A 15,999-nucleotide genomic window follows, 5' to 3' on the forward strand; every position below is an offset into this window, starting at 1 on the left:
GAGTAACCTTTTGGTTACTCAGAGATGCACCACTTTTCTCCCTTTGTTCTTGGTTCTCTGCTAGGTTATGGTCATTAGATAAGTAACTAAATTCACCATTCTCAGACCCCTTTTTTCTAGAAAACCAAAATTTAGTGACCAAATCTAGCCACATTTTTCAGTATTTAGTACAATTTATTCATATCACTGTCTTTTTATACAATGAAAAGTGGTATACTTTCATATAGTGGTATTGCAATTACCTGATACTACGCCCTAGGTAGCCGAGCTGCCTTTCTCTAGTATCATTACATCTTAACTGAAAAACGATAAGCAAAATTATAATACCTTTTATATTACATTGTAAAATATATTATTATTTTATGTTAGCCGTTTATATTATAATCATAAAAGGTGTTAAAAGTAAAGGTGTTTTCTAACTTCAAAAAAATACTTTTTTTGGCTGGGCATGGTGGCTCATGCCTATAAATCCTAGCATTTTGGGAGGCCAAGGTTGGAGGACGGCTCGAAGCAGGAGTTTAAGACCAGCCTGGGAAACATGGCAAGACCCCATCTCTACAAAAAAAAATTAAAATTAGCCAGGCATGGTGATATGCACCTGTAGTAGTTCCACCTACTGGGGAGGCTGGGGCAGGAGGATCACTTGAGCCCAGGAGGTTGAGGCTGCAGTGAGCCATGATCGTACCACTGCACTCCAGGTTGGGTGACAAAGTGAGATCTTGTCTTTAAAAAAAAAAAAAAAACAAACTCAAGACCATCCAGCATTTTATTGGCCTTTTTTTTTTTTTTTTTTTTTGCCACAGTCTCAGGCTACTGTCTGTAACCGTTTACCATAAATCCCTAGTGGTTCTCAACCAAGGCTGTAAATGTTACCATAGCTTCTACCACCACCATGGATAGATACACACACACTCATAAATAAAGACTTTCTATGATGCACAGAGACTCATTTTATCAGGCACAAAAATAAGCTCAATTTCATTTAGACATATAGTTATTATCTATTTAATGCTCAGAATTTTTCTACATTAAAAATAATCTTAAAATAATTTTTCTTTTCCCTAGGTTTAAGATACTACAGTTTAAGACCCAATGGCTTGGCAGTAAACCAAAGAGCTCAATGTCAAAATTAAAGGTACTATAAATTTATATAGCACTTTATAGTTTACTAAGCACTTTCTCACACACCATCTGCTCTGAGCATCACAATAACTTATGTTAGTAAATAGGGCATGCAGATGATGGATCATAAAATCTTGCAACTGAAAGAGACAACCTCTTTGAAACACGTCCAACAGTCCCCTAAGGACTCAGTTTAAAAGTTGCCGAGACTTTTTAATTTTTTGAGATGGAGTCTTGCTCTGTCACCCAGGCTGGAGTGCAGTGGCGCGATCTTGGCTCGCTACAACCTCCTTCTCCCAGGTTCAAGCGTTTCTTGTGCCTCAGCCTCCCAAGTAGCTGGGATCACAGATGTACACCACTGCGCCTGGCTAATTTTTGTATTTTTAGTAGAGACAGGGTTTCACCATGTTGGCCAGGCTGGTCTCCAACTTCTGACCTCAAGTGATTCGCCTCGGCCTTCCAAAGTGCTGTGATTACAGGCGTGAGCCACTGCGCCCAGCTGAGTCCTTCATTTTATAGGGCAGAAAAATTAAAAGGAAAGTGACTTGCCCAGGATTACATAACTAATTCAGATTTTCTGGCATTTACTCCATTAATCCAGAATCTGATTAAGTATTCAGTCTCTCATCTTTTATCACATCTCTCATAAGAATCTAACCAATAGGGAAGTGAAATTCACTAGATTATAACACTCAGGGCTTTTTCTCAAAAATTTTTAGGCGTAGAAGGCAATTTAGTGACCTGATAATCATCTGGCACAGAGGACATTCGTAACGATATGCTATTGATTCACAGCTTCGTATTTTTCCCTTTATTTCTTTAAAAATCAAATGCAGTCAATCCTTTTGTTTCTACTTCTCAAAATATCTCGAGACTGAATTTGTTTCTACCTTAGTACAAACTAATATCATTTCTTGCTTGGATTACTAAAACACACCCTATCTGACCTCCCTGCTTCTGGTGCAACCTCTCCATCCACTTATCCCAGTAAGATTTACGTAGATGTAACTTGTGCCACTTCACAGTTTAACATCCTTCAGTAGTTTCTCATCATCTTAAAATAAAATAAGGCTAAGGTCCTTTGCAATCTAGCCTTTGTCTATCTGCCAGCCTCATCTCATCATTTCCCTAGGGGCACCTCAGTTTCTACACCACACCAAACTACCTGTACTTCCGTGCATATACCACTCTCTTTCCATGATGCTTTGATCCCTCTGCCTAGAGCATCCTTCCTCTTCTTATTTTCCATCTGGGCAAACTCTTATTTATCCTTCAATCATTGTCTTCCTTGGGAAGACTTCCATTATCCCTGCAGGTTGGGTTATGTTCTTTCTGCGTGTTCTCACCGCAACTTTCTGTGCACAGCTTAACTTCAGCACTCACTTGGCTGCCTTGTAACTGTTTATCTGTCTGGGTCTTCCCACTAAACCATGAACTCCCTGAGAGCAGGGACAGTACTTTCACTTCTACACTCTTATCACCTAGCTCAATGCCTGACTCATAATGAGTATTCAATGAAAGTTTCTTAAATCAATGAAGAAAAACAGAACCATAAATAAATAAATGCTAAGGGAATGCCATCCAGTATTGGATATTGATATATTATCTAGCTTGTTGATTAGATTTAGAATGATGCTGTTCAAGAGAACATTCTGCAATAATGAAATGTAATGTCCATGCTAAACTTAATTTTTGGTTTTATTTAATTTTTTTTGAGACAGGGTCTCACTCTGTTGCCCAGACTGGAGGGTCATGGTGCCATCACAGCTCACTGCAGCCTCCCTCAACCTCCTGTGCTCAAGCAATCCTCCCGCGTCAGCCTCCTGAGTAGCTGGGACTACAGGTGCCATCATGTCTGGTTTTTTAATTTTTTGTAGAGACAGGGGGACTATGTTGCCTAGGCCAGTCTCAAACTCCTGGCCTCAAGCAATCCTCTTGTCTTGGCCTCTCAAAGTGCTGAGATTACAGGTATGAGGCACTGCATCCAGCTTAATTTAAATTTCCTAGCCATATGTGTTTATTTAACAGTGCAAATCAAGAACATAACTGTATACACTCAGTGTATTTATATAAAAGTAATTAAGGGTGGGTGAGAATACTCCTAATAGTTTCTTCAACAAAAACTAAATCATAAGCTCTTCCACTAAACAAGAAGTTCCTGGGAAGGAGTTACATACATGATGCCTGTCACCTAGGAAATAGTCAATAAATGTGTGTTGAATGAATAAATAGCAATATAAATCATTTCTGCTAATATTGTCTATGGTCCCAATAATTCATGGGGTCAATTTTAATCTTTTAAATTTTTAAAGAATTGATGACTAATTTTTGAAATCTCTTGAAGTACTATCATCAAATTACTTTTTGGCTCATCCAGATTCTCATTTTGTATATATTTTGTCATATTTTGGGGATTCCTAATTCTCCTCCCTTGGACTATCATTAAAATTTTAAAAACAATAACGCCCACTTCCCTCCTATTATGGTGTCTTTGTTTTTGTCATTTAGCCATGCCTTTAAGGGTATTTTTAAAAAACATTGATCCTGGTTACCCAATAAGATACGTAAAAATCATTTCCAGACTCTATAACGTTTTCTTTTTTAAGAGATTCCAAATCTTTGTTTTTTTCTCTTAATGCCTCCAATTTGGCTATTTCCGTTTTAATAAACAAAATAACTTCAGGATATTCATTTCCTCTTATTTTCTGTAATGATAATAAATGATTTCAAGTTTTCTTTATTATTATTATTATTTTTTGAGACGGAGTCTCACTCTGTTGACCAGGCTGGAGTGCAATGGCACAATTTCGACTCACTGCAACCCCCACCTCCCAGGTTCAAGCGAGATTCTCCTGCCTCAGCCTCCTGAGTAGCTTTGATTACAGGCATACGCCACCAGGCCCTGCTAATTTTGTATTTTTAGTAGAGAAGGAGTTTTGCCATGTTGCCCAGGTTAGCGTCAAACTCCTTACCTCAGGTGATCTGCCCACCTTGGCCTCTCAAAGTGCTGAATTACATGCATTAGCCACCGCACCCGGCCTGATTCCAAGTTTTCAGATATTCTTAGATTAGAGAAGGAGGTGTCTGATCTTATTGGGAAGGTATATTATAACAATAGAATAAAACTGCTATATCAGCCTAACTTGGAAGAAGACTAGTTTGAATCAATTTAGATGAAAGTGGAAACAAAAAATAATGTATGCAGGGTAAGCTGTGATTATAACAAAAGTATCTTCCAAATTGGCAATCTATGAAGTTGTTTTTCCTGTTTTTTTGGGGTTTTTTGTTTTTTTTTTTGAGATGGAGTCTTGCTCTGTTGCCCAGCCTGGAGTGCAGTGGGGTATGATCTCGGCTCACTGCAACCTCCATCTCCTGGGTTCAAGCAATTCTCCTGCCTCAGCCTCCTGAGTAGCTGGGATTACAGGTATGTGCCACCACAACCGGCTAATTTTTTTGTATTTTTAATAGAGACGGGGTTTCGTCATGTTGGCCAGGCTGGTCTCGAACTCCTGACCTCAAGTGACCCACCCACCTTGGCCTCCCAAAGTGCTGGGATTACAGGTGTGAGCCATTCCGCCCAGCTAGCAATCTATGAAGTTTTAAGAGAACAAAGAATATCTGTAGGCAAAATATGAATTATTTGTATATATAACAAAAAAAATTTTTTAAGTAGGAAAACAGGCCCTTCCTCTCAGGATCTAAGAAAAATGTAAAGGGTTTGGTACGAGGAGGGAAGGAAAATTGCCAAGAGGTCAGGCCATAAATATTTATCCTGACTAGAAAATATAAAACCTACTCTGAAATTAAACTCAGAGGGAATTAAACTCAGAAGTCCTTGAAAAATCTTGTTCTAGGCAGACAGTTATCTTTATCATCAGGCAGAGAATGTAGACTGTTTACAATGTAGATATAGAAAACATCCATACAAGGTAGGTAGAATTGTCAGGGGGTAAAGGGGGTGGGGGAGAAAAAGCGCCCATGGATCATAAGAGTGAATACACCAGAAGCTTCACAAAAGATTGAAAGAAAGGGTAAGGAGGTTAGGCTACAGTTTTAAGACCTTGCTTGCAAATGACCACACAGGTGCATATAAAATGGAATAATTCTGTAACTAAATAGATGGCTGAATATGAAGGCCAATATTCATTCTATTTGAAGATACTTCTTGTAATTCCATTTCTATCTACATCTTAAGATTAAAGTAGCTAGTAAGAACTCAAGTTTTGTTTAACAAACTTTGTTATTAGGCAAAGCACCCCGTGTGGACCAGCTGTGTCATTAGAAGGAATGACTAAGAGCACCATCTAGTGGTTTTTCTGGTAGTGAATAACTTATGCCTGGGAATCAGGAGAGTTAGGATTCTTGGCTTTTAGATGTATTTTCTGTTATAAGCGGTTAGCAACAGTGGGATGAAAACCTCAAGGACCAATTGTTACTCTACCTTCATCACCTCATTTTTATATAAAGTAATATCTAGTTTTCTCCATTTCTTGGAATTAAAACTGGGCAGAGTATCCTTCATCAGATAGCTTAGGTATCAAATTCAGGTATCCAAACCAGGAACAAATTCAGGTATCCAAACAGTGTAACAGCATCCAGCTTACTTTTTAAAAAGGCACTGAAATATTCTTCTCTTACCATCCAAATGATTTGGCCTTAATACTTTTATTATGGGGCACAGGCCTTTTTCAAGGCTACAATTAGAGGTCATAGCCACTAAAACTCTATAAACAGCATTCTTTTTTTTTTTTTTTTTTTTTTAGTTAAGCTTTCTTGTTTTGTTTTGTTTTGTTTTTCAGACAGAGTCTCACTCTGTCACTCAGGCTGGAGTACAATGGCATGATCATGGCTCACTGCAGCCTTGACCTTCCAGGCTCAAGCAATTCTCCCACTTCAGCCTCCTGAGTGGCTGGGACTACATGTGTGCACCATCACATCTGACTAATTTTTAATTTTTTTTGCAGAGATGAAATCTCCCTATTTTGTCCAGGCTGGTCTCGAACCCCTGGGCTCAAGCAATTCTCCAGTCTTGACCTTCCAAAGTGTTGGGATGACAGGCATGAGCCATCGTTCCCAGCAGGTTAAGTTTTTATCCAAAAATGAAGAAAGACCAAGGGTTTCACATTAAGAAACTTACCTACTCCTCAATAACTCACCATGAAATAGGTGCCAGCACTCTTTAAACTGGAGCTATTCTAATGCCTTTTCTAATACCTACAGATTTCAGATGTTAAACCCTTAGGATCTGATAACCTAACTTAGATATTTGGGTAGAATGAATTAAAAAGTATATTCTAGACCTACTCTGGATTCTTAAAATATAAAACAGAATCTTTCTGATTGCCTGATGCTTTGGAAACAGTCTGCATTTTGTTAGTAATATGAAGAATTTCTGCGATACCTTTGTAAAAACTTGTCTAGAAAACATATTGGTCTTTTCTTCTATATGGTTATATCTATAAGGTACCTATATTGGCACTGAATATATAATAAGTATTTAATAAATATAAAACAAAGTACATACACTGATTCAGAATATCATTCTCATACCTTGGCAAATGCTCCTCCAAATAAGAAGACATTTATCTTGAACTTACACAAAATTTATACTAAAATCAAAGGTTCAACGTAGCTTTCAGAGTGAGCTATTTTTGCAATTTCCAAGTATGTATTCCTGGGTATCTTCCTGACAGTCTCCAAACATGCAGTTATACTAGTATTATGGTTATGGTCAAATTAACCAAAAGTTAACCTCTACATTCACACATAAATCCTACCTAGTATTCTCATACCGTGTCCTTTTACAAAGTTTAACAATTTATAGTCACATTCACTAACGAAGTTATTTAATGACTGTTTCCCCACTGGACTTAAACTCCAAGAGGGTAAAGACCTTTTCTGTTCTGTTTTGCTTACCACTGTATTCCCCCAATGCCATGCACATAATAGATATGAAGAAATAATTAATATATGACTTCAAAGCCCCACACTCTTCAATGTCTTAACATTTAACTGCCTTTGAATCTTAGAATGAGGATGTTATCTTGAAAAAATTATCAATTCCAAATTCCATGTGTTACGGGAAAAATTTAGGCCTCTTGATGGATGAAGGGTTTGTCCAAGTCACCTTGCTCAAGTTAGAGGCAGAGCCAGGACTGGAAGCAAGGTCTCAACTTCCTGACATGTACTCAGACCATCTTAAGACTGATCTGAAAGCACTTAAAAAAAGAAAAGTTCTATATAAGTTCATATAATTCTATATTCCTGAACTTAGACATTGTATCCACTTTCACCAAGTATAGGTTAAAAAAGTAGAAAAACAGGAAAAGATCCAAATAAAATTTACAAAAAGGCATGTGAAAATATCCTACAAGGAAACATTTTAAAAAATAACTGCATAGCTCAGAAAAGATAAAGTTAAAAGGTCATTCTTCAGTCATCAAATATGTGAAGAATTTTTATGAAAGAAATAATGATCAGTTTTGTTTAGATCAAGGAGTTAAATGATCTTGAGTTGAAATACGGCAATATCATCTGGGTCTGAACTTTCTGACAACAAAGGTAGAACTCTAGAAGAGACCAGTGTTGGTTACAGAGAGTTCCTGATTTGTTACTTTGTTCATTTATTCAATAAATAAACATCTGTAGACCTTTTATTATGAGCATAGCACTGTGTAAGGTACCTGCAATTTCAAATCTTCTATGTTGAATTTAATTAAACTATCTATCCTGGATGGTTAAATCGTATCAAATCATACCTTTACTCACTCACTCTTTTTATGTATTCCCTCCTCCAAAATGCCTGGAATCCATACTCTTCATTCCCACTGGCCAAGGTTAAGCTCTTTTTATATTTCACATGAAAGAGTTCAATAGTCTTTTAATAGGTCTTCCTGCTTTCAGTCTCTCCCTCATTCCAGTACAACTTTCCAAATGACAAAAGAGTTAACATTCTGTGACACAGATTTAATTGTGTCATGGTCCTAATTAAAAAGCTCCATTTTGTAGTCCATCAACATATGATTGTTTGAAGATTCCCTAAACATTGTCTCATCACAGTGCTTTTGCCTGTCTCATTCCCTCTGTTCAGAATGCCCTTCCCTGCTTTTGGTGAAATCTTATCCATCCCTTAAGACCCAGCTCAAATTTTACTTCTGTTATAGTCAATCTTCTCAATCCCATGGCATACAGAATTAATTGCCCCCTCTCTACACAAAATACATATTCTATAAATAATTAATTATGCTCTATTACAGTTATGTATCTGTCTCCTACCCAGCCAGACTATGAAATCTTTGAAGTTTGATTTATCTTTGATTTCCCAGTATATAACAAACATATAATAGGTTCTCATTAAACATTTGCACAAATGGATCTTCCTATAAAGCAGTTGACTTAACAGGGGAAAAAGTTCTGTTTCATAATTACAGACTGAAATTTTAGCTCAAGCTGATTTACCTCACTGGTATGTGTGTCACTTGTCACAAGGAATACCAAAAAAAAAAAAAAAAAAAGCATCAACACATTGTTTCAAAAAACAAGTGAGCACACAGATGGGTCAATGCTAATTCTTCTTCATCACCAGAAAAAAAAAAACAAAAACAAAAACAAAAAGTACATGGCTGAATGATGGTACAGAATAATTTGTCAGTAACTGAATTATTTCCACCCTTCCACCTCCCCCACTACATCTAGATGTGCTATTTGTTTCTACCTGCAGATTGACATTCTGAGGCTGAGGAAATACATGTATGATGTTTTTCACAGAGTAACAAGAATGGGAAAACAAACATTTGCATTCTAATTAAATCAAATAAAAAGAAAATCTAGCACAGAATAACAGTCATTGTTGGTGCTTATATTTCAATCTTGTAAGTGAAACTCACTTCCTATTGCTTACATTTTATGATTTAAGCACCTTTTCTGAGTTGCCCAGCATTTCTTTGGTGGCTCATGACTTCCAATCTGAGTACCTGATCCCTGCTACTGGACTTCTTGGACTATGGCTCTCTTGCTAGCATATCACAGACTAGCAGGATTTTATGTTAATCCTGAGAACCAATCACAGGCTATTAAGTAAAGATTTCTGAGAGTCTTCAAAAGAAAGTGATCACTGTAAGTCAATATGGATTTATGACAAATCTGAGTAATGTCATTTTCTTCTTTGAAAGGGTAATCAGACTGGTAGGTAAGGAAAATTAAATGGCCATTATTAGCTCTTTATGCTAGCAAGACTTCTGACAGAAGCTGCTCATAACATGGAGCAAGATGCCAAACTGCGAGTTGGATTCAATCGGGGGATTAGCTACTGGCTGAGAAATCTTAAGATACCCATAAGGTTCTGAATAATTGACCTAAATAGATACAAAGGAGAGGTCCATGTAACACAGTGGTTCTCAAACTTTATCATGCAATAGAATCAACTGGAGGGTCTATTCAAGCAAACTGCTGGGCCCCATCCCCAGAGTTCCCAATTCAGCAGGTGGGGCCCAAGAATTTGCATTTCTAACAAGTTCCCACGTGACGCTATTGCTGCTCATTTGGGGACCACATTTTGATGATGCACTGTATCTCAGGATATTGACGTTCTGTATCTAAGGATACGAATAACAGGTTTTGTTCAATATTTTGCTAATGACTTTGTTAAATATGTAGAAAGAATGATTACAAATCCACAGATACTAACTTTTGATATAAAAAGATTTCAATAGGCTAGTTACGGAACACATCTCAACATTTATTAGGGATAACCTTAAAATCCTAAAATAAAAACCAACCATACATATATAGGATAAGAAAAACAGAGCTTAGTAATCACCAAAAAAGAGGGGAGAATACAGAGAGATTATAGAATCCTGTAGCTTCAATGATTTGGAAGTATACTCTAGCTACTGAAAAAGGTTTAACAGTTTTGGCTTTATTAATCAATTATAGAATATGAAACAATGTATTTGATAGCAAAGCTACATAATTATACTTGTTCTGTACACCTATCTCTATATTTAATCTGGGTATCAGATATGAAAGAGAACATAGTTAAACCACTTTGTTCAGAGAAGATTTTTGGATCTAAAACTATATCACATCAGAAGAATAAGGAACTATTGATGTCTGGCCTTCAGAAGATTCAGAGAGCTATAAGAGCAGTTTTCATGTAACTGGCTTGTGGATAAGGATTTGTTTTTTCCTGTGTGACCCTAAGCCAAACTTCAGATATAGTTGTCAGGTTGCTTGCTATACACAGGTGCCCAACTAAGGAGAAAAATGGGAAGGGGAGAGTAAAATCCAGCTAATGTTTTATTTAATAAGCTATGTGCCTTGGTAGGGGCCAAGTCCAGATGGGAATAAGTAAACTTTCTCTAATTCAGATAAAGGGGGCAACTCTAGAGGGCTTTTTCCTTTTTACTGAGAACACCTTTTCTAATTTGCACAAAAACACAGTATAGACTGGTAGTGACTCTAACCCTAAGGTAGAACTAGGTCTATTAAGAGAAATTTAGAGAGAAAGTGGTTTCAGTTCAGTGTGAGAGATTATGATAGATGTATTGTATAGAATTAATCTCCCAAATTGGATGTTCAAGGAATGGCTGGACAATTACTTGGCAGGTTTATTATAGAAAGGATTTCAAGATGGAGGAGTGTGTGAGCATGTCTATGTTATTAACAGGTGTGTGAAGAAACTCAATGATCTTTTAGCTTCTAATCCCCATCTGAACTACCTGCCTCTCCTCTTCTTCATATTCCAGTTGATTCCCATGGTATCCAGACCTTTTCTCTTCACAGACTTACCAGGCACTTTAGCCTTCCTACTACCTAGCCAGATTTTTCTTCTTGTCTCTCTCTTCTCCCTTCCCTGCCCCAATATGCAGAAAGCATACATACTACATTAAAATTGAGAATAAGTTTTCTATTTTTAAAGAACTACTTTTCTCCAGATTTAAACAAAAAAACTTAAGATGAAAACTTATTTTTAAAATTCTTTTAACATATTTATTAGAGAAAGTTAAGTTTCATTTTAAAAATGATTTATGTATCAATCACTGAAAGTCAGAAGTTGAGGGATGGATGGTTCTTTTGCACCAGAAAGACTTCTTTATCCATGCTATACTACTTAAGTAAAAAGATGTCTTTTGGAAAAGAGAACACCAGAGACAGTGAAATAAACACAAACATTTTTAATCCATTTCTTTTGTCCCATGAGTAGTAAATGCATGTCACTCTATTAAGAAGTAATGATTAAGGTAATACAGAAGTATTAGGAAGTAGAACCAACCATAGGCAAAATCTTAAAGGAATCCAAGCTGTCTTCTATGGTTTGTCTTTGGAGTCCTGGTCTCTTCCTTTTCATATCTACAGTGCCAGGACCTTAGCCCCCATCAGGCTAGGGTTTACCCCTCTTGCAAATGGCCCCAGGCTTCCTTGAGTTACAGCTCATACTCAGGACCTTTCTTGGTCTTTTCCAAGAGACTAGCTCTTAAAGAAAACATCAGAGTTTTAAAAGGAGCCTCTAGTAACTCTGCCCAAAGGAGTACCTGAAAGTAGAAACTATTATGGCAGGATACCGAGGCAAAGATTCCAGGGTGTTTGGACATTTCTCTAAATATCAATAGGGTAGCCCTTCAGAGAGAGGTAAGAGAATAGAGGGAAGATTTAGACAACTGAACTTGTCTAATCAAACAGTAATTTCCATCTTTGAGCAATAAATTTAATTTAGAAGACACATCAAATGCCAACAAAGGTAGTTCAATTGTCTAGTTATTTTGAAGCCATACTAAAGATGTAATACAGTAATCCCATCTTACCCATGGGGGATATGTTCCAAGACCCCCAATGGATGCCTGAAACTGCAGATAGTAATAAACCCTACATTAATTATATTTTTTTCACATACATACATATATACCTATGATGAAGCTTAATTTAAAAATTAGGCACAGGGCCGGGCACAGTGGCTCATGCCTGTAATCCCAGCACTCTGGGAGGCCGAGGCAGGTGGATCATCTGAGGTCAGGAGTTTGAGACCAGCCTGGCCAACATGTTAAAAACCTGTCTCTACTAAAAATACAAAAAATTAGCTGGGTCTGGTGGTGGGCGCCTGTAGTCTCAGCTACTCAGGAGGCTGAGGCGGGAGAATTGCTGGAACCCAGGAGACAGAGTTGCAGTGAGCCGAGATTGTGCCACTGCACCCCAGCCTGGGAGACACAGCGAGACTCTGTCTCAAAAAAAAAAAAAAAAAAAAAAATTAGGAAGAATAAGAGATTAACAACAAAAATAATAAAATAGAGGACATATGATAATACACTGTAATGAAAGTTATGTGAATGTGGTGTCTTTCTCTCTCACACACAAAATGTCTTAATGTACTATACAGGAGGTAACAAAAACTGCAGAAAGCAAAACTGTGGGTAAGAGGGACTACTGTAACACAAAAATGTCTTGAGCAATGCTTATATAAGATATTTATACAGACAATGTCATACTGAAATGATCTCATAAGACAACTTTTAAAGAAACTTAAGAAACCAGTTTCAAAGTATTTGTGGAATGGGAATAAAAATTACTTTCAGCTTAAAAACTTATAAAAATGGCCAGGCACAGTAGCTCATGCCTGTAATTCCAGCATTTTGGGATGCCAAGTCAGGAGGATGACTTGAGCCCAAGAGTTTGAGACCAGTCTGGGTAACACAGCAATACCTCATCTGTAATTTAAAAAAAAAAAAAAAAAAGTGTTTCTTTGGGATATTGTTGTAAATAAAAAACAGACCAGGGGTGGTAGCTCATACCTGTAATCCCAATACTTTGGGAGGCTAAGGTGGGCAGATCACTTGAGGCCAGGAGTTTGAGACCAGCCCGGCCAACGTGGTAAAAGCCCGTCTCTACTAAAAATATAAAAATTAGCTGGGTGTGTTGGCATGCACCTGTAGTCCCAGCTACTTGGGAGGCTGAGACACAAGAATCGCTTGAACCCAGAAGGCAGAGATTGCAGTAAGCTGAGACTGTGCCACTGCACTTCAGCCTGGGTGACAGAGTGAGACTCTATCTCAAAAACCTAAAACATAAATAAATAAATAAATAAATAAATAAATAAATAAATAAATAAATATTTGGCAAACGATAGCTTTACTTTGAGAAAGAAATATAATAAAAGTTTTCTAATTAGAGAAAATAAAAAATGCTTTCTAGGAAAAGAAAATCAATCTATCTCTTCCCTAGGAAAAAAAAAATTTCTTTTGCTTTCTAAACAAATGTTTCTTTTTTTAAAAAAAAAATAAATGGGTAGGTTTTTAGAAACTTTGGAGAGTGTGGGGGGTGTGTGTGTGTGTGTGTGGTGTACAACAGACAACTGATCTTGTCCAAAGAGCCTAATAATTTTCTATAATATTAATGATGTTTTCCCTAGCACAATGCCTTATACACAGTGGGCACACAAATATTTGTTATCTGTTGAAAAAAATGAGTCATTTCTGCTTCAGTTGCAAACTGCTGACATTTAATTTTTTAATGTCTTTCACAAAGAATACATTATTGAAAATTTTTCCTCAAATATTTTACAATCCTTCTTGTGCCCCACTGATTTTCAATTTATCAACTGTGGTGCCTGATAGAACTGTCAACCAGGGATTTTCACTGTTTAATCGGTGTACTACTTATTTGAAAGCACTGCTTGAAAATTGCTCACATATACTCATATCTTGCACTTAAAGAATTATAATTTGAGGGTTGATAAAACCCATATCCAAAAGCACATATAACAAGGCTAATAACCAAATAGCATACTTCACTTGCAATGCAAGGTCCTGGGGTTATTCTTCTAGCAAGTATCTAAAAAGTTACTTACAGGGCAAGTAAGAATGACAGAATCATTTCATTCACTTATGACAAACATTAGGAGAGTCCTAGAAAAAGGCAAGAATGACCAGACAAGGAATAATAAGGAAAATGAGTCATGTTTTTAAATATCCCAAACTGGAATGCCACTTCAGTGCCTCTCTCTAGAGGCCCTAAATGTGAAGCTGAGATATTTTTATCTTTCTGTTTCAGGAAGTTAGCCCTACTCCTAAGGCTGCTAAAAGTTTAGCTGAACCAGGCCTTTTCCCTCCTTTCTGAACTATCCTGCTGAATACATTTTTTTCATATAATTTAAGTATGGATTCCCAGTAATAAATAAGAATAAACCAATATAGTACTTACATTCACACTGTATGACATCTAAGTTAAACTGCTGAACAGCTCCCATGCTTATTTGTTTTAACTCACTGTCCAGTAACATCTGCATTAAGGATGTTGACAGATGCTGGCAGGCTGACATGCAAGCTGTCTGAGCAACTTTCCCCTGTTTAAAACAAACAAACCAAAAATCAAACAAATAAATAAACATAGAAATACATCATAAAGGATCAGAAAAATCACACACTTGGCATTCTTTTTGTTGGTTATGCTTGGTACAATGGTGATTACTTTCCTTCCTGTTTCTGTATTCTGAGTGGTTATGCCTTTATATTATAGAAATTAACATGAATATTTTTAGTTTACTTGGCTTTCTCAGGATATAAATATCATTAAAGCTCTAATTGCACAAAGGAAAATTAAAACACCAGTTAAAAACTGTTATTTCAGATCTCTTCAAATACTGAAAGCACTTTAGAAATGCATATTAAAATGACATTTATGACATAAAATAAGTCATACTGACAGAACATTTTATCCACATAATGCTCCTTAATCTCTCCTTTACATAATTAACCAAGTCAGAATAAAGGAAGTTAACAATATAACTTACTATTATTGCTATTTAAATTACAGCTAAAATTCAAAATACCCTTTGCATCGTAAGTGTTTACTTCTAATCAGAACATTAGTCTATAGCATAGCTTCAATCACTGGCAGAAAAAAAAAGGTTTGTCTACCAATATGGCTTCAAGATTTTCTACAGATGTGCATTTAGCTTTAGAAATTAAGTTTTTAAATCATCTGGCAGGTTGGAAGTATGCGGTTGAATATTTGTGGTTTTCTTTCAGTATAATACACATCATTAAAAAATATTTCCTACTATAATAATCTCCTAAAACTCTACGTGAACTTTCACTGATAGCCTAAATTGTTTTCTTAAAAATAGCCTTTTTAAATGTTTAGCCTCTGCATTATACAGCTGACTCACAAAACTACACCACTTTTAGTATAATTTTTTTTTTTTTTTTTTTTTTTTTTTTGAGACAGAGTCTCTTTTTTTTTTTTTTTTTTTTTTTTGAGACAGAGTCTCGCTCTGTCACCTAGGCTGGCGCAATCTCGGCTCACTGCAAGCTCTGTCCCCTGGGTTCACGCCACTCTCCTGCCTCAGCCTCCCTAGTAGCTGGGACTACAGGTGCCTGCCACCACGCCCAGCTAGTTTTTTGTATTTTTAGTAGAGACGGGGTTTCACTGTGTTAGCCAGGATGGTCTCGATCTCCTGACCTTGTAATCTGCCCACCTTGGCCTCCCAAAGATAAATTATTTTTTTAAACAGGTTTTGCATTTCAACTAGAAGTTTAAAATATTATAAAAACTCTTTTAGGTAAAGTTCTCCCGTATAATACTACTCCTAGGATGGCTACCTTCAACTGACAATTATGTTATTTGGTGATGGACTGACTACTATGATAGGATTCAAAGATCTATGAATATCATTAGAAATAATTACTTTTGGAAGACATGCCATGTTTTGCCTCATTTGCATTAACAAATATTTACCCAGTCATATTTGATAATTATATTTTTCCTACTTATCTCAAAGGCCAGAAAGTTACAAAATCATGACCAAAATCTCCCTAATAGAAATGCTACAATATATTAGTACAAAAACATCTTACATAGGATTGACTTGTGAGAAAGGTAACAAAC

The 15,999-nt window shown here is 36.5% G+C and overlaps 1 protein-coding gene across 2 annotated transcripts in view; it reads right to left on the reverse strand.

Annotated features, from left to right (window-relative positions):
• The window catches only part of EXOC6 (exocyst complex component 6), a 218,817-nt gene that overhangs the window by 49,450 nt on the left and 153,368 nt on the right, over positions 1-15,999 (reverse strand). For both annotated transcript variants that reach the window (XM_011988477.1, XM_011988476.1), the window contains one exon: positions 14,314-14,455. In XM_011988477.1, the coding sequence (XP_011843867.1) occupies positions 14,314-14,455 (142 nt within the window). The remainder of the gene's footprint in view (positions 1-14,313; positions 14,456-15,999) is intronic.

The sequence above is a fragment of the Mandrillus leucophaeus genome, unplaced genomic scaffold, assembly GCF_000951045.1.
Source record: "Mandrillus leucophaeus isolate KB7577 unplaced genomic scaffold, Mleu.le_1.0 Scaffold331, whole genome shotgun sequence".
Classification (NCBI taxonomy): Eukaryota; Metazoa; Chordata; class Mammalia; order Primates; family Cercopithecidae; genus Mandrillus; species Mandrillus leucophaeus.